The sequence below is a fragment of the Poecilia latipinna genome, unplaced genomic scaffold (genome assembly GCF_001443285.1).
Source record: "Poecilia latipinna isolate Pla-1442-1.1 unplaced genomic scaffold, P_latipinna-1.0 Scaffold939, whole genome shotgun sequence".
In the NCBI taxonomy this organism is placed as follows: Eukaryota; Metazoa; Chordata; class Actinopteri; order Cyprinodontiformes; family Poeciliidae; genus Poecilia; species Poecilia latipinna.
This window is the reverse complement of record NW_015113555.1, coordinates 26,239-47,058: the sequence shown is the minus strand read 5'-3', so window position 1 is coordinate 47,058 and position 20,820 is coordinate 26,239. Positions and strand designations below refer to the sequence as shown.

General features: G+C 44.3%; 1 protein-coding gene across 1 annotated transcript in view; it reads left to right on the top strand.

Annotated features, from left to right (window-relative positions):
• The window catches only part of LOC106957825 (interphotoreceptor matrix proteoglycan 2-like), a 16,373-nt gene extending 4,618 nt beyond the window's left edge, over positions 1 to 11,755 (top strand). The window contains exons 3-17 of the mRNA XM_015049335.1: positions 6 to 387; positions 476 to 637; positions 1,733 to 1,791; positions 1,969 to 1,989; positions 2,865 to 3,097; positions 3,324 to 3,382; positions 3,467 to 3,698; positions 3,780 to 6,046; positions 6,129 to 6,348; positions 7,494 to 7,704; positions 8,079 to 8,267; positions 8,345 to 8,558; positions 8,839 to 8,918; positions 9,234 to 9,292; positions 10,279 to 11,755. Coding sequence (XP_014904821.1) covers positions 3,380 to 3,382; positions 3,467 to 3,698; positions 3,780 to 6,046; positions 6,129 to 6,348; positions 7,494 to 7,704; positions 8,079 to 8,267; positions 8,345 to 8,558; positions 8,839 to 8,918; positions 9,234 to 9,267 — 3,450 coding nt within the window. The 5' untranslated portion in view covers positions 6 to 387; positions 476 to 637; positions 1,733 to 1,791; ... (1 more) ...; positions 2,865 to 3,097; positions 3,324 to 3,379 and the 3' untranslated portion in view covers positions 9,268 to 9,292; positions 10,279 to 11,755. The remainder of the gene's footprint in view (positions 1 to 5; positions 388 to 475; positions 638 to 1,732; positions 1,792 to 1,968; positions 1,990 to 2,864; positions 3,098 to 3,323; positions 3,383 to 3,466; positions 3,699 to 3,779; positions 6,047 to 6,128; positions 6,349 to 7,493; positions 7,705 to 8,078; positions 8,268 to 8,344; positions 8,559 to 8,838; positions 8,919 to 9,233; positions 9,293 to 10,278) is intronic.
• Positions 11,756 to 20,820: the final 9,065 nt, after the last annotated feature.

Sequence of the window (20,820 nt, the reverse complement as noted above, 5' to 3'; positions counted from 1 at the left end):
GTCGTCCCTGAGGAAACAACCAAGACTGTCGTCCCTGAGGAAACAACCAAGACTGTCGTCCCTGAGGAAACAACCAAGACTGTCGTCCCTGAGGAAACAACCAAGACTGTCATCCCTCAGGAAAAGATCTTACCAAGAGAGAACAGTACCCTAGTGGTTCTCCCACCAGCCAACGAAGCTCCAGGTGTAGCAGAGGAAACTACACCAGGAACATCAACAGTGGGACCTACCGAGGAGGCAACCACCCGGTCCACAACACGATCTCCTAAGTATGTAGTTGAAACCAACAATGGAAACTTTCCGGATGTACCAGTCCGGCCCTACGTAGAACAAGACATCTTTTTGGGGAACAGTGACTTTGTGGTGGAGGAAGAGGAGGATAACTCGGTAAGCAGATGTAGAATATTTCACAGTGATTGGTTAAAGTGTTGACTCCATCATCAAATGAGCATCTGGGCATGTTTTGTGTTTTCAGATTGGTAATGAGATAGACGACACGCTGCTGCGACCCCTGCGGCCCCTGAAGGAGTTTGTGGTGGAGCAGCGGATCAAACTGAAGGGAGAAACCTACAGCAACGCTCTGAGAGACCCCAGCAGCTTCCAGTACCAGCAGCTGGCCAACCAGTTCAAACGCAAGGTCAGCACCTGTCCAATCTATACCAGACTTGTGCTTAATGCTGTAAGGGTCAAAGGTCAATGAATCCACTGCGAGCAAGCTTACGCAGGTCTTTTTTGAAAGCTGTTCCTGAGCAGCGGTACCATCTTTCCCCCCTCTGCTATGTTTTCTCCTCATGGTTTCATCAGCACTGACTGAAAATGATCCTGTGTTGTTACCATCTTCTTGTTTTGAGTGTTTCTCCCTCAGTGACGTCCACAACACTCACTCAGAACCAAACTGACTTGCTTGTGGTTTCTTCCAAACTGCAGACTCAGGACTTTGGCTCCGGTTTAAAGGCCTTGCCTGACTTTCACGCTTTAAGTATCTTTATGCATTACAGCTCAGCTTGCTGCGGCTGCCAGAGAGCAGCTATACGAGCCGCGCAGGCTGCGGAGAACATACAGTATACGAGCAGTGACTCACCTCGAGCCGGTGGAAAATGCAGCTCTGCCAGGAAAGCAGAGCGAAGCGCCGGTGTGTTCCCGCTCCACTGGGAGGTTTATGGGCCTCGCTCCATGTCAGTGACGCGGGAAAGCAGTTTATGGTTTGAATGTCATGGTCAGGATCTTTAATGAGGGAATATGAAGTGGATAACTGCACTAATAGAATCAGCAGAAGAAGAAGAGGGCAGCCACAGGCCACTGAACTCTGAATAAAAGGTCCGAGCTGCAGATTTCACTCATTAAAGACTAAAGTGTTGGTCTTTACTGTGCCTATTAGGAAGACCTTTAGCTTTCCTTCCTCCACTGAGACTCTTCTGTTGTTGCTCTTTAAATAATCCCAAACGGTCCAGATGTGGTGAGACAAACATCCTGCTAGGGAATGAAAAAAACAGCCTTCATTTCCTGAACATGTTTCACCTTTCATCCTCTAAGGTTTCTTCAGTTTGTGTTTGGATTATGACCTTTGAACTATGACATACTAATGATTCATTCACAAAACTTTAAAACCAGAGTAGACCAGGAAGTGATGAACATACTGACCTTTATGAGATCACCTGTGGAGTAACTGGCTGGTTCTCTGGTTGTTCTGGGCCGAGCAGTTCCAGGTTTTAACCTCTGTCTCCTCTGACAGGTTGAAGACGCCTTCGACAGGCTGCCAGGCTTCAGGAGCCTTGACATAATTGAATTCAGGTACAGTTTAATTGACTTAGATTACAGCTGACCTTAGGAACCGTCATTTATAAGTAGTAAACTTTGGATTTAAAAGCAAGCTGGACAAAAAGTTAAGTTTCTCTGTCACGTTTAATGATTTTTTCACATTTTTCCTGGTTTCTGTCGGCTCATTTGTGGTTCGGTTTGTGTTTTCAGGCCTCAGAAGGACCTGCAGCGGTAAGTTTGTCCTCATTCTGTCTGGGCCTCCCAAACATTGCTTCATTATTGCTCTGTACAGCTGGGCTCATCCATAACCTGTAACCCTGCTGCCTCTGAAGTCGTCACTCTTCTCTCCTCAACTTCTGCTGCTCTGGGACTTGTGTTTTCACTTCTGCTGAAGGATTAGTTGGCGTCTACCCTGACGTCTTGTCAGGCTTTATGGGTGACTTAACCCCTGGCCCCTTTCTGGCAGGAACACTGATTAATGCCCCTCCAGCTGGCTGTGGAGGTGAAAACCTGCTGCAGAGGAGCTTCAGGCTGACGGGAAGCTAAAATCTAGGAAAGCCTCAAAAAGCTAAGATAATGTAAGACTTAAAAAGTCTGATCCTCTGGAGTTCACAGCAAATTGATCATAAATGGGCATCAGACTCGTGGCTGAAGGCAGGCTGGTCCTCTGGACCAGATCTTTACTCACCTGTTGCTCTGAACAACAGGTCTGCCGCTCCGCTTTCTGCTTAATGTCCTTATCGATAGTCAATCAGGTTTTAAGTGGGATAAGACGCTCGGCGGCCACCTGCAGCCGTTACAGGATTACCTTAAAGCTTTATGACCAACTCTACTCTCACCGCTCCGTCAGACCAGCCCAGTCTCCACTGACCATCCAGCAGGTCACCAGGTTCAGGCGTGAACAACGTCTGATCAGCATGAACTAACAAACAAGATGAATGTAAATGTAATAATCTTCCACCATGGTGAAGCTAATCAGATAACAACCAGATCCAGTCAAGACTAATTTACTGTCTAAAATCGTTTCTTCTTCAGATGTTTTAGATGATTGGATGGTGTTTGTACCTGAGTGCTGACTGAGCCGTTCTGTGTTCTGGTCCCATCAGGGGTCTGGTGGTGCAGGTCCACTACGCCATCACTCTGGATCTGGAGGTGGACAGCGGTGGCATCTCCAGCGACACTCTGGACTTCATCACTCTGCAGAACAACCAGGTGGAGCGGAGCTACATTGGATCCGCTGAACAGCCCACCATCATCTACACTATCACTGATTTCCGTAACTACATCACTGAAGCTCTGCACAAAGACAACGTCCTGACCAACGGCAGCCTGGAAAATGGTACCTTTTGCTTGTTTGGTCTTTAGAAACTAGTGATCAGGCCCAAAATCTGACAAAATCTAAAGTTTATTGCTTGTTTCATAATTGATGACTTATGTTTTCATGGTGTAAAGCAATTTGAACTGTCTTGTTGATGAAATGTGCTCTAAAATCAAACTTAGCGTAACTTTAGAGAACATATTGAAGAAATATTGACTCCCTTACATAAACGTTTTTGTATTTGAAGCAGGGAACGTTCCTCCTGTGAGACCTACAAGTAAACCGGATGAAGCTTACAACAACATGGTGAGCTGAACAAATTCTGTTTTCTAAATGAAACTTTGACAGATTTAAACGAGTAGAGCCTGACCGACGGCTCCTTGTTTTCAGGATAACATACTGGCTGCAGAGAAACCTCCCGATGCGCCGATCCATGAGCCAGACACCAGCGAGGTTTTCCTGAAGAAGGAGGACTTCCTGTTTGACACCAGGGACCAGTGGAAAGGTCCACACAGTGAGGAAGCCAGTGAAAACGACGTCTTCTTATTCGATGAAAGTACAACATCTCCACAGACTGTTAAAGGCCAAAAGACAGTTGATCTGGAGCCGATAACTAAAGATGGTAAGAATCATCTCCGTCTGTAAAACCTCTGTTGTTTTCCTCAATCAAATCAGTCAGTTGATGGATTCATTTGCTTCACAGATGGTGGAAACATTGAAGGTGAGGGATTCCTGCTCACTACGCCTCCCAGCGCTGTGGATGACCACCAGGTGGAAAACCAAACGGTGGTTCCTGAAGGTTCTCCTGCAGTCACTGTACCTCCAAAACCCTCTGAGGTCACGTCTGATCATGGATCTGGATCCGGTTTCTCTGGAGATTATCAGGATTCTTATCTGTGGTCTTGGGAGGCTTCAGAAACATCTGACGTCACTTATGACCGGGGGGTCGATAGCCATGAAGTCCTACCACCACCTGACCTGGAGATGGATACAGATGATGCTGCTGTGGAACCAGCAACTTCTAAAACCGATGATGTTTTACTGGAGACAACCTCCATGTTTGATTACTCTCACACACAGAAACCTCTGGATGATGTCCTGGTGATGCCTCTGAGTACAGACCCACCAGACTTTACCACTCCTCAAGTTCTTCTACCTTCGACTGAGGCAGCCATGACGGTGGACCTTTCTGTTCAAATGGTGGAAGCATCTGGTTTCCATGACGACTTTTATCTGGTTGAGCCTCAGTCCCTAACAGTTACATCCTCTCCTGAACCTAAAACCTGGACTCCAGCTGATTCTGGCATCAGGCATCAAGAGGCCACTGAAAACCTGGAGGAAGAGATTTTAGGGGTCACTGTCTCAGATATCCTAATGATGAAAGGTGAAGAGGTTATTGTTCTTGATTTACCAGAAACTCAGACTGAAGCTCCTCTCACTCTGGACCTGCCTACATTTGTTGAAGTGCAGGCGGTCACAGTCGGTGAACTCAGCGGTGAAACAGCTGCTGGTCCAGAACAGCCTCAGGTCCTGGCTGACAAATCTGAGCCGCCGCTCCCAGAAACAAGAGCACCCAGTGAGATTGAGATTTTGGAGGAGCAGCATTTAGGAACCACTCAGTCCCCCACGACAGTACCTTCCACTGAAGGTCTGGACCAGGACCTGGCTGTGGATGAAGTCATTGCTGTCACTACAACCACAGCAGCTCCAGTCCCAACTTCACCCCCAGCCCTGGAGCAGAGCGTTGCACTGTCCCCTGAAAAGGAGTCGCCTTTCACTCGAGTATCTGACTCGGTGCCAGAAGATGAGGATCTCTTTCACCACGAAGAGGTCACTGATGTTTCCACAAGCTCCACTTCTTCAGACGTTTTTCAGTCGACACCAGGAGAAAAGACTCCAACTGATTCTGGACGGGGATCACTGGATGCTTCAGAGCAGCACATGGAGACAACTGAACCTTCAGGAGAGGAAGCAGGACCTCCTACAACGATAAATGAACCTTCTGAGGGAATTGTAAAACCTTTGGATGAGGAAGAAGCATCTTTTAAACCTGAAGAACCTCCAAAAGACAAAGCAGACCCTCTGGAGGATGCCAGAGTCAAACCACATGTAGAATCCTCAGAAACTGAAACTGTGACAGTGAAGAGTGAAGCTTCTGGTGGAGAAAAGCAAACTCCTCTGGAGGACTTAGAGTCGACATCACTGGGAGAACAACCTGGAGAAGACCCTGACTCTCCAAAAGGAGAAGGTGTGGAAGTGCAACCATCAGGACAAGAACTGGAAACCTCTAGACCTGAAGGAGAACCTTTAGGAGGCAAATTAGAACCTGCTGGAGAACAAAAAGAACATTTTGGGGGAGAAGTAGAAGCTTTAGGGGAACCTGAACTTGCAGAAATAAAAGTAGAACCTTCTGGAGAAGGAGAAGTAACTCCAGAGGTGAAAATTCAACCTTCTGGAAAAGGAACTGAGCCTCCAGTTGTGCCTGTAGAGCCTGCTGAAGGACATTCTGAAGAGGTGCAAAGGTCACCTTCTGCAGGAGGACAAGTAAAACCTTTAGAAGAGCAAGGAGAACATTTTGGAAAGGAAGTGGCTCCTTCACATGGGAAAGTGGAACCAGAACCTTCCAGAGAAGTAGTCAGCGGTCTCCTTCCAACACCGTCTTCCTCAAAGCCCAACGTTAACGACAGTTCTTCTGTCATCAACCTGGACTATGACTTCTCTGACATGCCGAGTATCGATGTGAGCATCGACCTGTTCCAGTACGGCTCTGGGGAAGCCGATGGGGAAAGCAGTGGCTTCTCCAGTGAAGCTCGGGGTTCAGACCTAGAAGCTTTTCCTTTACCAGGCCGGCCGGGCAGAGCTCTGACAGTGTTCTTCAGCCTGAGGGTCACCAACATGGCGTTCTCCAGGAACCTCTTCAACAAAAGCTCCTCAGAGTACAAATCTCTAGAACAGCAATTCATACAGCTGGTGAGAATCTCAAAGAACCAGATACCATTAAATAGGTTCCTGTTCCGGACACTCTGGTGACCTTTCTGTCTTTCCTTTACAGCTGGTCCCGTACCTTCAGTCCAACCTGAACAACTTCCAGAACCTGGAGATCCTGAACTTCAGAAACGGCAGCATTGTTGTAAACAGCAGAATGCGTTTTGGCAAACCGGTTCCCAAAGAGGTCACCAACATCATCTACCTGATTCTGGAGGACTTTGCCAACACGGCGTACCACACCATGAACCTGGCCATTGACAAGTACTCACTGGACGTTGAATCAGGTGAGACTCAACCCAACCAAACCTGGAGGAGGAAATATGTTCGAGTCCATGGGAAGAACAGGGGTTTGGTTTCCCTTAAATCTAAATTCATTATAAATGAGGAGCAGTGAGCCTAGTGGAGCAGAAAACCATCGAGTCTTCTTACGCCTGGTTGGTTTTCAGCTTGTTTGTGCAGCGCTGCAGCATCTCGGTTGCCCTTTCACCTCTTAGGATCTGATCTAATACCTCAGATAATCCGTCTGGGAGGAACGTGACCAGTGGCACCGACTGCAGTATCAACATCATGTTTGTTTGTCTCCATCTGGCTGAACACTAGGTGTTTTCCTCCTCCATAAGTCTTTAAAAGGTAATGACTGGGTGGTGGCAGTTGTTTACCGGTTTTAATCCGTATAATGTCCTTTTATCGTAAACATGTTGGAACAAACATTTATTTCACTACAAAGATGACTTCTCCAAACCAGAGGGTTTATTGGATGCTTTTGAAATTTGACATTTCTTGTTGTATCAGAACCAGAAAACTCTACAAACTGTAGAAACCAGTCTAGTCTGAAAGGTCACTGGATGGATCTTTGAACAAATTAACTCCTAAGATCTGAGTTTAGGAGATCTTAGGCAACCCGTTAATGGTTTTCATGTGGGTAATGAGACCCCTGCTGGGTTTGTGTCAGAGTTTACCAAAGAGTAAATAACTCATTGTTTCTGCATTGCGACTGCACTTTAATCTGTCTGAGCCATTGTTAGGAGCTCTTCACTGACTAATCAAGCTAAGCCACAACAGTGACTCACTGTAAACTCTGGATAATCAGTTTACTCCTCTCATCTTCACTGCAGACACGTTTTCCATTGCACAAGCACAAGCTAAACCTGCCAGGTCACTTAGAGGCTGCAGGGCTTGCCGGGGTCACCGAACAAACTTTATGATCGCTTCAGCATCATTAGAAAGAGGGAATGCATGTTGACGTTGCCTTGGAAACATCAACTTTGACTTGAAGAGTCAATCATTGTAGAAAGGAAAGAAATTATCCTATCTAAGCATCTGGAGTGACTTTGTGATGAACCATCTGAGAGAGCGACTCGTTCTCAGGTGGAGTTTCTGTTTTGATGTGATCCATCGGCTCTGAGGTAATTTCCTCTCTGCCCAGCAGGTGACCGGGCGGATCCCTGCAAGTTCCAGGCCTGTAATGAGTTTTCCAAGTGCATGGTGAACCAGTGGTCAGGAGAGGCAGAGTGTGTGTGTGATCCTGGATATTTGAGCATCGACGGCCTGCCGTGTCAGAGCGTCTGTGACGCTCAGCACAACTTCTGCCTCAACGATGGCAAATGTGACATCATCCCTGGCAAGGGCGCCATCTGCAGGTAGGGGGAAATAAACTGGTGGGGTGTGTTTAGTGTACTGTAAAAAATGAATTAGCCCTCATTATGCTCCTGTTCGCCAACGTCAGCCAGAGTTTTTGTTACATTTTCAACATTTAATTGAATTCTGAATTATATTCTTTACAATTTAAAGACAATCATCTGTCTTCTTCTGCTTAATATTTTCTGCACATGATAATTACTATAATTGTAATTTAAGTGAAATAGGATGAAACTGAATTTAGCATCTCTACCAACTGTTAAATAAAACATCACATCATCTGCATATTAGTGAATATTTGCATTAAACAGTGTAAGCAGAGCTTTGTGAGGGGATTCTGCAGATTTGGCTCAGGTTGACCCAGTTGGTTCTGCAGGTGTCGTGTTGGGGAGAACTGGTGGTACCGCGGTGAGCACTGTGAGGAGTATGTCTCTGAGCCGCTGGTGGTCGGCATCGCCATCGCCTCGGTGGTCGGCTTCCTGTTGGTGGCTGGAGGAATCATCTTCTTCCTGGCCAGAACCCTCAGAGAGCAGTATGACGGTGAAGACACGGAGGATCCACTCAGGTTGGCCGAATCTTTGCGTTTCAGGAGCGAACTTAGTTTAATGTGAAACTAAAACATTTTATCTTGTGACGTTTTAGGCGCCATGAAAGCCTTCCAACTTTGGAGCGAGCCACGAAGTTCAACCCGATGTTTGAGAGCGACCCGGTCTCTGCTCAGTACTACCGGCGCTACGATGACAGCCTGCCCCAGTACCACCAGTGCTGCGATTCCTCCCTGAACCAGTGCTGCTCCAAAGAACTGACCAGTGAAGAAATACAGAGCATCTGCCAGAACACGGCTCTCTCCAAAGAGGTGAGGTCGTTGTGTTTCTGGATCTCTGTGGCGTTAGCATCTCGTTGTCCTTGAAGCTAGTTGTGTTAGCGGCTCAGAGCTCCTGATTACCAGGCGACTTTCTCCTCTGAGCTCTGACTTCAGTCCGGTGATCTGACACCATGTTGTGACGTTTCTTTGGCTCAGACGTTTTCAGCTCAGCAGGATGTTTGTACTACATAGACGAGTATTTTTACTTCTCCTCCTACTGGGCTCTTACATAAACTTGATCTCCGTGCGCTGACCTCTGACCTCTCCGCAGGAGATCCAGGAGCGTCTCAGAATAATCGAGTTGTGCTCCAGAGATCAGCGCTTTGCAGACTTTGTCCGGCAAACGCAAGTGTGAGTGCTCTTACTTTTTTCTTTATCCGTTTATTTAATGCTGACCTGAAACTACTCCTCAGATATTTACCATGTTGGTTTGAATATTTAAGCTGCTAGATCCTCGGATACTTAGAATTTCCTGTGTGAAATCAAAACAGTAGAAATCTGAAGACCAAACAAGCTGCACTTCTGTTTCTTTAAAGGCTGAAAAACAGCAGGAGGGTCTAGAGAGGCTCATCAGCCTCAAAGATCTAAACAGAAAAGTTGTTGTTTGCTTCTCAGCTCAGTTCACGTTCAGCCTGAACACAAACTAACCTGTTCTTCCTGCCACAGATTCCTGGAGAGGAGAGGAAGCTCCACAACGTAGCGTCCAGGCAGCCACAGACCTCCAGGTACAACCAGACCTGCTGCTGCTCAAACCAGGCTTCATTCATTATGCACTGCACTACCCAGAAGCCTCAGCAGACTCTACCAACATCAGCTATGCTCAGCTTTAAACTCTTAGAGATCATCAGTGAGCTGTTGTAGTCATTTGATGCGCTAGTAGCAGAGCTAACTTTTAGCTTAGCGCTTTAAAAATATCTTAGCTTCCCCTAAATTAATTTATCTTTTGCGAAGTTTCAGTTGAAAAAACTTCACGTGTTGAAATTATACTTATCAACTGTTAATTATTATTATAGACGTTTATATTCATGCTCTTATTTTGAAATCTGTTTACGCAGCAGTTTTGTCATGTTCTTCTTTTTCCCCCAGTATCTTTATTTCAAACAGGCACAAAATAAATGGACAGTGGATCATATTTAAACATAAATATAACATCTACAGGCAGAATATGTTGATTATAATGTCACAGCTAAATTGGTGCTGAACGGTTGTAATCTTTCCAGGGCAGATTGTTGTTAGCACTTTAGCATTAGCTTCTGCTAAATACTGCTACATTGTGTAATACTTTAGCATTATATTTATAGTTTGGCTTTAGGGTTAGCATTGCTAACTTTTCAGGCAATTTATTATTTTTTATTAAAATAAAGTGTTGTGTGCCACATAAAACCACACTCTGGTACAAGATGTGAGAAAAAGTGTTTCTGTACCAGAATTGGTTCACTGGTGTTTGGATAAAGCCATCAGACTGCTGACCAGCCCAGCCATGTTTTCACTCAACACACCTGTAAAAACAGATGAATTAAGATGATCGTCTCGTATAACAGAAGATGAGATGTAGCGTATTTGGGGGCTCATCCGGGATCTTTTTGCCATCTGCAAACACTGAGCTTGAGTTTTTTTCTTGTAGAAGTGAAAATGAGTAAAACATTTACAGGCTTGAGAACCACTGTTCAGAAGTGAACATTGAGTTTTTAACCCATCTGTTTCTCCACAGAAACCAGCACTACGTCTGTAACTGGAGGAGGAAGACCAGTCTATCATAATGCTGCTGTTCGTTGAGCTGGAGGTGACCAGATGCTGACAGATGTTGGAGTTTATTTTTTCGCCCTGAAGTGAACTTGATTTTTGATTCCGTTCTGTGTTTTTGTATCCTGACGTCTTGTTTTGAAGGAACACTTTGATTTCTGATCTTTGATCGCTGGACATTACCTCTGTCTTACACATTCTGCCAGATTTCGTCACCAGCTTGGATCGAAGGGTTTCTGGTTGCATCCTGACCTCCTGGTCGCCACCCAGGCTTGTCTGAGGTGTAATCCCAGACGCCGGTGACCGGCAGCGTTTCTCCCTCTGGTGCCTTCACTGTTCTGTTAGCTCTTCTGGGATGTGATGCAAACAGAGCCCTTGATCAAAGCAATTTTGACATAAATCCACAACACCAAACATCATCAACCTCCTGCTTTTTCTACTGCTTTCTCATCACTGATGTTTACATTTCTGTACTAGAGGTAGAGCTTAATTCTGACTCCATGAAATGATGAATATGTCTAGTTTGTGTTTTCTAAGACTTTGGCTGCTTCTCATTAGAGCGAGGCGGATCCAACCTTTCCCTTCAGTTTCATTAATGTGTTTATTTTGTGGATCTGAAACATCTGGATCTTGTAGAACAAATGATTTGGACAAAAGACAACTTTTAGTTCTTCAGCGATACTCTGGTACCTGATTACCGAGCAAACAAAGCACCAACACAACAACATGGGTCCAATCGAGCTGAGGTTGCTCTAATGTCAGCCTCCTGCAAAAGGTACTAACCAGTTGATGTAATCGCTAAATGTTCAAGTTATTTACCGAGTTATTCTCTGACGAAATGTTGTGACCCTGCAACAAAATCATTTGTTGTTTCAGTGAGACTCTATGAAACAACTTTCTGCTTTCAACCTCATCTGTCATGATCTGGTTCTGTTACGGTATTTTCTTGATCCAGTTCTGAAGATCAGCTGGCTTTATTTCTTTGTTTCTGTACCCCAACTACCAGCCGCATTGTTTCACATTTATTCATGTTTTCTGCTCTCTGAAGTTCCCACTATGCTGTTTTTATGATAAACTATTTTCTAATCTTGAGAAAAGCTTCTACTTCATCCCCAGAACGTTGTGTCTAATTACTGAAAATACAGACCTGAACGTTGAAGCAGCATAACAGCTAGCTTAGTGCTAACAGAGACCAGGAACAAGTTTTATCTTAATTTCCTTCCTAAATGTTTATCATGATGTTTTAAAAAGCCGTCTCTTTAACTTCCTCCGGCTCCTCAGACGGTTTAACGTTTGAATGTTGACGCTCTTGGCCCTCGTGTCTGTCGCTGTGGTTTGTATCGTGTGTTTTTATGCCGGTTTGTCTGATTTTTAGTCTAAAGCTGTAATGTAAGCGTGGGAGGTGGCGCACTTTTTAAAATAAAATGCTGACATTTTTTTTACACACCCGTCGTCAGACGTTACATGTTTGTTAGAAGAGGAAAAACTCTAAAGACTTCGCAAACACTGCTGTCGGTGTTGACATGTTGGTCATCGCCATGACAACCTGATGACATCACAGGTAAACGATAAACAACAAGAATGTTAATCTGACTGGTTAATCCTCTCAAATATGTTTCAACTGTATGAAAAGTGTCATAGAAACACATTTAATATTCATAATTTCTCTAAGTTTTCCATATTTATCAACTTTAATGTTGGCATTTTACGTTCCTGAAGCAGAGGTGTCCAAGGTGTGGCTGGGGGGCCAATTTCAACCCTTTCAATAACTTTGTGTGGCCCCCATCATTCGTATGCCTGATGCAGATGAATATATGTTTTATCATTTTTAAGAGGGATGTTATATATTCTTAAATGAAGAGTGTTTGGTCCTGGAAGTGTTTTATTTTATTAGCCATGTTTTGGATTTGTTTCCATTTTAATATCCTAACAGCTACTCTCACAAACATCCAGTCCCTGTTTACTGAAAAACAAACCTGGATGAATTCGCCAGGTTTTTTTTTAAACAAAGTTATTTTATTTGTTGCAGAGAATCGATTAAAACGTTGTCCAAACAAACAAAGTAGAAAACATTTGACCCAGAAAGTTTGGAAACTGAACGCTTTGCTTTTATTACTGAGACCTGAAATAATTTGTTCTTTTCCACTTTGTGTCAGTAAATTAATGCAGATTGAGTTTATTGTTTGGCAGGTACAAAAGAAGGCAATCACAATAAAATTATTGTGATTATTTGTTATGAGGGGTGGGAAAAACTCCCCTGGGTGCTTTTAACTGGTTCAGCTGGTTGGATGGTTAGAGACCGTCTCTGCTCCTCGGTGGTCTCCAGGGATCGTTGGCCGTCGCTCATCGGTTGCCGTGGTTACAGCAGTGCGGATGACAGCTGGTAAATCCCGTCCTTCATCACCTGAGAGACAAAAGTCAAACAGAGTGGGACAGAGTGAAGACAGACGGTCTCCTGGAGGAGGACGTGTTGACGCTCAGTCATGGCTGCTGACAGCAGGAATGTTGAGACCCAAAGTCAGCAGCCGGAGGTTCGGTTCTGATTATTCATCCAGCATAACGGAACGGGTCGGACCCGTATCCAGACTGGAACCAGTGATGTGAATCTAACTGATTTCTTGCTGCAGTTTTTTCTGCATGGCTGTTCAATAAACTAATTAAATGCTCCTGAAGAGAAGAAGAACGAAGACAGCAGTAATAATGGCCGCCGACATCTGTGTCGATTTTAACATTTTTAACGTTTTTCAGATCAGACAGCAAAAGATGTCTGATCTTTTGCTGTCTGATCAGAAAATAAGAAGAAAAGCTTCTTATTTTCATCCAGATTTACGGTGTCTGCTTTCTTCTGGTGCAGAATTATGACGCATGTCTCAGATCAGTGATGTAAAAGTCGGATAAAATGCGGCACGACTGTTTTCAGACTGCAGAGACTTCTTAGCTCCACATTGAGGTGGAACAAATCTGATCTTCTTTTGGGTAAAAGATTGAGATTTATGGCCAGTTCTGACCATTTTAAACCAGTTTGCTACCAGTTTTAAGCAGTTTAGGCTGATGTAAAAAGTCATATTTGCATGTGTGAAATTAGCTTTTGTTCCACACCTAAATGGGTTGTAACGATGTGCTTTTAGAGTCTTTAGGTGCTAAGATGGTTTAAGTATTTAATTTAACTCAACCTGAAAGTTAAGTAGAAAAGGTTTTCCTGACTGGGAATCTGGTGTGTTTGCTTCAGGATCCCTGACGGGCCCCCAAAAAGATTCAGCTCCTGTATTTTCTGAGCCACCATTTTTTCTCTTTCTGCTGAGAAGCAGAAGTATTTTGGAGTCCAGATCCCAAAGTTTTACAGAACGTGATGATGTAAAGGAAATAGAAGTGGCTTTTATTTTGAAAGAACTAACCCAGAACCCTTTATTTGATTAGGTTTTGCAGTAATTTATTCTTTATTTTCTTATTTTTTGTGTGTGAAGCACAATCCAAGTTAAGGATGTGAACAGTTTTACTCCTGTTGCATCATTCTACCCCCTTCACTCATTTCATTCTTCTAAATATTCATAATTTAACTCTGAAGCCGGTGTTGAAGGTTCCCCTCGTTCTCCCAGCTTAGATTTCAGACTGAATTTGAACTCTTCAGGAACGACCACCTTGGAGGCTTTTATTTTGGAAACAGAGGAGACAGAGCGGCGCAAGCAGACAAAATAAAAGAGGAATATGTTGACATTGTTGCATGTGAGACCTTGGTGACCCTGAGACTGAACGGGCCTGGGATCTGGTCCAGGATCCGTCCTGGTTCTGTTTCATAACTGCTTGATCAGAACCAGCCGGGATCAATCAGTCGTTTTAGTGAATCAGGAAGAAACGCGACGCAGGCCTGAATGTTTCAGCATCAGGAACAGAAACTTTCCGGTCCAAACAACCTGACCTTCGTCTTCCTCTTTTATTTCTAACCACAGACTCTTCCTCATTTCACCAAACTCAGTTCATTAGTTCAGTTTTTTCCTCCTGTCATCATTTTTATCCACCTCAGTCCAACAACCCATGATGCATTGCGGCGGATGGGGCGTGGCATCTTGTCATTAAACAGAAACTACATTCCTAAACGTTTCAGCCACATTTATTTCAGGAAAATATGTCTGAAAATCAGAGTTTCCAGGTCAGAGGGAAGAACATAGTCATAGATCCAGGGCCGGCCGAAGCCTTTCTGGGGCCCTGAGCAGGTTTTCATTTGGGGCCCCCGATACCAACATATCAGCACCAGATTCTTCTTTATTTCTAGACATAAAAATAAAACAACTGTTGTGGGGATCCTAGAAAGCTGCTTATGCCTTGGGCTGGCTCTGACTAAATCATTTAAGAATAGAAATGCTGAACAATATTCAAACCTTACAGTTAAAATCTCCTAAAATATAAACACAAGTCTTTAGCATCCCGGAGGAAGATGAAAGCATCCCTCTCCATCTCCATAGAAACACTTAAAGCTCTTCCTTTAACTCCATATTTGTTGGATCTGATCACCAGAGCTCAGTGTCACTGCAGCAGGGAGGTCATGCTGGGGTCACATGAGTTTTCATCATGATACCACCTGGACCTGAGCTGATGCTAACCAGGTCGTTGGTTCTGTCTGGACGTTTGCTGCTCCAGAACCAGGCTCTGATTTCTGGTGAGGATCAAAAATCATAATTCCTTTCTGTCGGAGCGCTGCGGTTCTTAACCTGGATGCCCGCCTGACCCTCTGACCCTGACGGCCTTAAAGGAGCAGGCAGACATTTCAGCAGCTCTGCGTTAGCATCCTAGAGGAACAGGAGGAGGAGGAGGATGAAGGCCAACCTGAACTTGGGCTCAGTCAGGTGTTTCTGCGTGGAAAAGGTCTGGATTTGTGGAGTTTAATGGGAAACACAGCCCTGATTGTTGCCTCCAGCTGTCCTGTCAGACTCTGTTAGCCTCGGTTACATAACGCCTCCACCTCGACCTTCAAACGGTTTTCCCCTTCTGCTGCTGCTGCTTCGAGGAATCTGTTTCCTCTAATGGGAGGCAGATGGTGCCGCTCGCGCTGGAAGGAGCAGGACAGAGGGTGAAGTGTCAGTTTGACGCCACGTTGCTCCAACAGGTGATGTCTGAGCAGAACTTCATCGGGTTTCACAGAGTCAGATCGTTACATCATCCAGGAATGACGGATCAGCAGCTGATGCTCTGAGCTTCATGAAAACATCCAGATAGACAAAACTCTGGACGACCAGCAGGACGACCAGAAGCATCATGGCCGTCAGCTACAGGACGACCAGAAGCATCATGGCCGTCAGCTACATTAGGGCTGATGCAGCCAGGATGGTTCTGCTGCTGGTCCATGGTCAGAACCGGTTAGAAACTGGTCTTAATTGGTTATAAATTGGCTATAAACTGGTCACATCTGGTTAAAGTTTGTCGTATCTTGTCACAAACTATTTAAAACTTGCTCTGGTTATAAACTGGTAAACTGGTAAAAACGTGTCATAACCAGTTATAAACTGGTTATAAACTAGTTATAAACTGGTAAACTGGTAAAAACTTGTCATAACCAATTATAAACTGGTTATAAACTGGTCTAAGTTGTTCCAAAGCTGAGGCTAAAATGTTTATTTTATCAATATATATTGACAGATAAAAGCATCGTAAATTAAAACAGTCTGTTGCCTTCATCGGTACAGTCGTTGCATACTGATGACCCCTCATTGGGGTCCAGTCGTGGCGTCGGTCCGACTCTCTGGTTCTCCAGGATCTCTTCTCCTCTGGACTTCATGCTAACTTTCTCCATGTTGCTCCAGTTACTACTTGATCTCACTGCGCCCCCTGCTGGTCTCTCTGGAACTTGGCCTCGTTCCTGAACCCTGCTCTTTATTCCGGCTCAGTTTTATTGTTTTGACCCACCAGCGGGTCAGAACCTGGCCTCAGACTGAAGCCTCTGGTTTTCTGGGGGATTTCCTTGGATCCTGCAGCTCCTCTGATTTATGTCGGTTGTTAGCAGCTCGTTCTGATTCTCCTGGTGAAACCTGGGTTGCATTTTTCCTCTCAGCTCCTCCTCATGTAGGCCTGGTGGAAAACAAGCCGTCCACTTCTCCGCTGGGCTGTCCAAGCCGGGGCCGGTGTGGGTCGGTGGGGGCCGGCATGATGGTGTTGGCCTCCACTGGCGACATCTGCTAACACTTTCCCAACCCAAGCAGCGTTCTGCAGAGCCAGAGAGCCAGAGACCCTTCCTGATGTGAGTTTTGGCTCCTCCATCCGTCTTCAGGAGAAACCAGCAGAAACGACTCTAACGTGGTTTTGTGCCAGGTGTCACAGGTCTGGACCAGAGGTGGAGCGTTCACTGTCCTCATCCTCATGGGGGAAATCACCTTCTCTGCTTTTAGTTGACCAATGTTTCAGTCCACGAGCCGATTTAGTCTCTGCAGGGCTTCATGTTGGTTCTTCAGCTCATTATGAGCTGCAGACTCTCATTCTGCTGGGTTCTGGTGGGCCAGGTCCAACCCAGTGGTTCCACCAGAACTGACTGGAACAGGAAACACCCACCAAGTGACAGAAAACTAAATAAACGCAACCTGATCCAACAGAACACCTGGTCGGATCCTTTCATGGACACAAAGGGAGACCAGAACCCATTTCCCCTCAAAAGTAGTCAAAAACCTTCAGGTGAGACGAAGTCTACGAAGAAAAAATATTTCCAACTTTTTTCCTAAACTGAAATCAGCGGCGCTCCAGTGGGGTTCCTAGGTAACGGGTGGAGCTCCAGTGGGGTTGCTAGGTAACGGGTGGAGCTCCAGTGGGGTTGCTAGGTAACGGGCGGAGCTCCAGTGGGGTTGCTAGGTAAACATAACTGACTGGAACAGTTCTGGAGCCATTCTATCAGTGATTGCTCTGGGTTCTATTTGCTTTGACGGACCGGTACCAGATGGACCGGTACCGGACGGAGTGAGCAGCTCCGGAGAATCGCAGCCTGTTGAAGCCGTTTTCACACAAAGGCAGCGTTGTTCTGCTCTTCTCTGGAAGGAAGAGGCTTATGTAAGGACCGCTGGCTTCTTCAGCCTGGGCTCGGTTCTGGATTCTGGGTCCAGGTTTGGATCGGCGGCGGCTGATTGGTCAGAAACAGAAACCCTTGGCATCACATAGGATGTTAGCTCTGATGGAAAAATAGAAAGATCTGAGTCTCAAACTTAAACTTTCACATCTGCAGCTGGAAATATCACTGAAAGAATGGACAAGCCTTCACAATAAAAGTGGCCTTCAAAATAAAACTCACTGCATACGTCTAAGTTGTTTCCTACCTACAGCAGATCTTGAAACAAGGCTGTGAAAACTTTTCACTTTAAACTTAAAAATACAATGTAGAAATGAACCTTTCAGAATAAAACAAGCACACAGAGCTCTTGAATCCAACACCATTTTTATTTAGGAAATGAAATGTGTTTTTAAGTTTTCCTCCTTCAAAATAAAAGACCTCAATCCACTTCTTTATGCTAAAACTATAACAGAAAACATTAAAATTATTTTCAAACACATTCACTCGTTTAAACCCAGAGATTTTTCAAAATAAAACACTAAATCCTCCACAGTAAAAGCCTGAATCTGAAGGAAAAACAAAGGTTTTCCTCCAACGCCTCAACATAGAGAAACAAAGCAGCATAGAAACTGGTTCTGATTAAACCTCAGTGTTTACATGCATCAAACTGTGATGATGATTTATTCTGGTTCTGTCTGGACTCGTTGTTCTGGATGAAAACACATCATGTTGGGGTTTCTGTTCAATCCTGCTGGACCTGAGGGACAACATTAAGGTTTAAAGCAGTAATTAGCAGCAATAAGGCTGGTTCTGATTACTCCTCTTAATGAAATGTTTTGTTTTGAAGCGGGCTGGTAATTGGTTGCAGGAAAACAATGGCTCATTGGCTCACTGGCAGCATTGCTAGCATCGTGATCTGGATTGGCTCGGTTCAGTGGGAACTTTGAGCTCCAGGCTGTGGGTTTGTGCAGAGAAACAGAGTTTAATTAGTCGGAGCCTGCTGCCTGGTTGATGTCAGCGTTTGAGGCGCTGCGCCGCTTTCAGGCAAACAACAAATTTATTAATGTCGACCTGGAGACGAGAGGCAGAGCAGCATGTTGGGCCATCTGCAGCTGTTTCTGCTGTAACCTGACAAACAAGAACCTTCATCAGACTGATCACCTGTTCATGAATGAATATTTATCTAGCAGGTTATCTGAAAACATAACCTGCTAGAAAAGCAGGACAAATCTATGAGGAAAGTTAATATTTAAAACTCTGTGAATTTCAGGGTTTTAATGGAGACGTGATCAGATATTAAATGAATTAATTAGGATAAAATGATGTCCTGATGAGCTGTTCAACATCCCGGACGAGCCCCCAATCAGATCCTGCTTCAGGGACATTCCCATCAAACACGCTGTGATTTATGGTGACTACACCCCCTAGTCGGGTTTCTAGCAAATATATAATCTAGTCTTCATGCAGGTTCTGAATCCACACAAGGAAACCTGACTGTCAGTATTTATTAAACTAAAACCAAAAGCCTTAATTACTAACATATTGGGGCGTTTTATTTTTTATTTTTCATAGTTTCTCTAAACATTAAAATTAAGACCTTGGAGTAAAATAAAAAAAAGCATAATTAAAAGATGTTTCTGATTCAGTGAGCAAAAGTTAATGAAACAGAACATAAAATAGAAAATAATAATTATGACATTATAATAAAAATGTCAATTTATGGTGCAGTACTGTTTCTGGCCACAGGCGGCGCCTCTACCAGGGTAAACCTGATGAATCCTGATCCCTTCTCAGAGCTGTTTCAGTCTGACAGGATTTGGACGGTTCTGGTTCATTTGGGCTTTTTTCCCCGTCGGTATTTATCGTCGTTTTCCCTCCGTTCGTCTCGTCCTTCATCGTTTCCAAACTTCTTCTGCTGCTCAAACATGAGTCCTGGTTCTGCTTCAGCTGCTGTTTGGCATTTTGCTGCTCGCCTCCGCCTCGCCTCCTTCCTGTCGCATGTGACGGCACGTGTTGCGTCCACAGACCCAGAACCCTGAGCCAAGTACTGACTGCCCTTCCTCCTCCTCCTGCTTGTCCTCCTCCTCCTCATCATCATCATCGTGGTTTCTCCAGCCTGGAGGAAACATGTCAGCATTCCAGGCTGTTCCCAGGTGGCACGTGTTGTGATGTTCCCAGCATGCTCTGCTTTCATTTGTGGCCTTTTTGTGTGAAATCATTAACACCCTGAGCCGAGGAGATGTCATTCCTCTCATTCCTGCTGATCCAAACCTCACGGTTCCGCCCGGGAACATCCAGCTGCTGCCTCCGCCGCCAAACCTCCAACCTCAGTGATTCAGCTGCAACATGTGGTCATAATGAGACGCTTAATTCAGTAAATACTGCTGTGTTCACAGCTCTGAACTCCATCACTCCATCCTCCATGTGGGAGTTAATCAGTGACCCTGAAGGCTGCGGGGTCAGAGGTCAGGGGTCCAAGGACCCGGGGCCGCGGCTCATAACCAGCGTTTATGATGGAAAAGATATTTTTATGGTGAAGCCACAGAGTTCAAATGAGAAAACAGAAGGAGAAAATGATAAAAAGATGCAAAACAAGCCGAGAAAGAAGGAAAATAATATACGGAATATATGGAAAATATTCACTGATTGATTAAAAACATCCTCAGACATATGAAAAGCATCCATAAAGAGATGGTAAATATTCAGACTGTTAAAAAAACCAAAAAAACATGCAACACTCATGAAAAACCCAAAAGATGCAAAACAACATGTCAGCTCAGTGCAAACAAAAATATTTATAAATGAATCTTTGGTAGATAAAAAAAACACAGAAATGGTTGGAAAAACAGGAAAAATGCAAAAAGACAAAAACAACCGTAGATTAATGATTGATGCAAAACATTTCCAAAAAACCTGGAGAAAAAGTTTTATGCAACCTCAGAAATGTGTAAAACTGCCAAAGAAATAAGCAAAACTTACTCAAAGCTCAAATAGAAAAACCACAGGAGGATTCAGAGCAAACAGAGAAACATAGATGAGAAAAAACCACCAGCTGGAAAAGAAACAAAAAACTATGCAAAACATTTACATAAAAATTAAAAAGAAGGAAAGCAAGCAGAGGAAAATGTGAAGAACAGTTTAAGGCCCCAAACCTGCAGAACGACCAGAAAGTGACGCAATCAGTCACAAAACGACTAAAACATTTAAATAAAGGCTAAAACGATAAAACATCAAACGAGAGATACATTAAAAACACCAAATTTGTAAAACTGTCAAAGAAACATGAAAAACCTCAAAATATGAAAAAGTGATTTAATACAAACAGAAATATACATAAAGGAGACACTGGAAGACAAGAAAGCAAACCGGCTGGAAAAGAGACAAAAAAATCTGAAAACATTCAAATAAAAATTAAAAACCAGAGGAAAAAGTTAAAAAGGATCCAGAACGTTCCAACAAAACCCACCAGTAAAGTTACGCAACCAT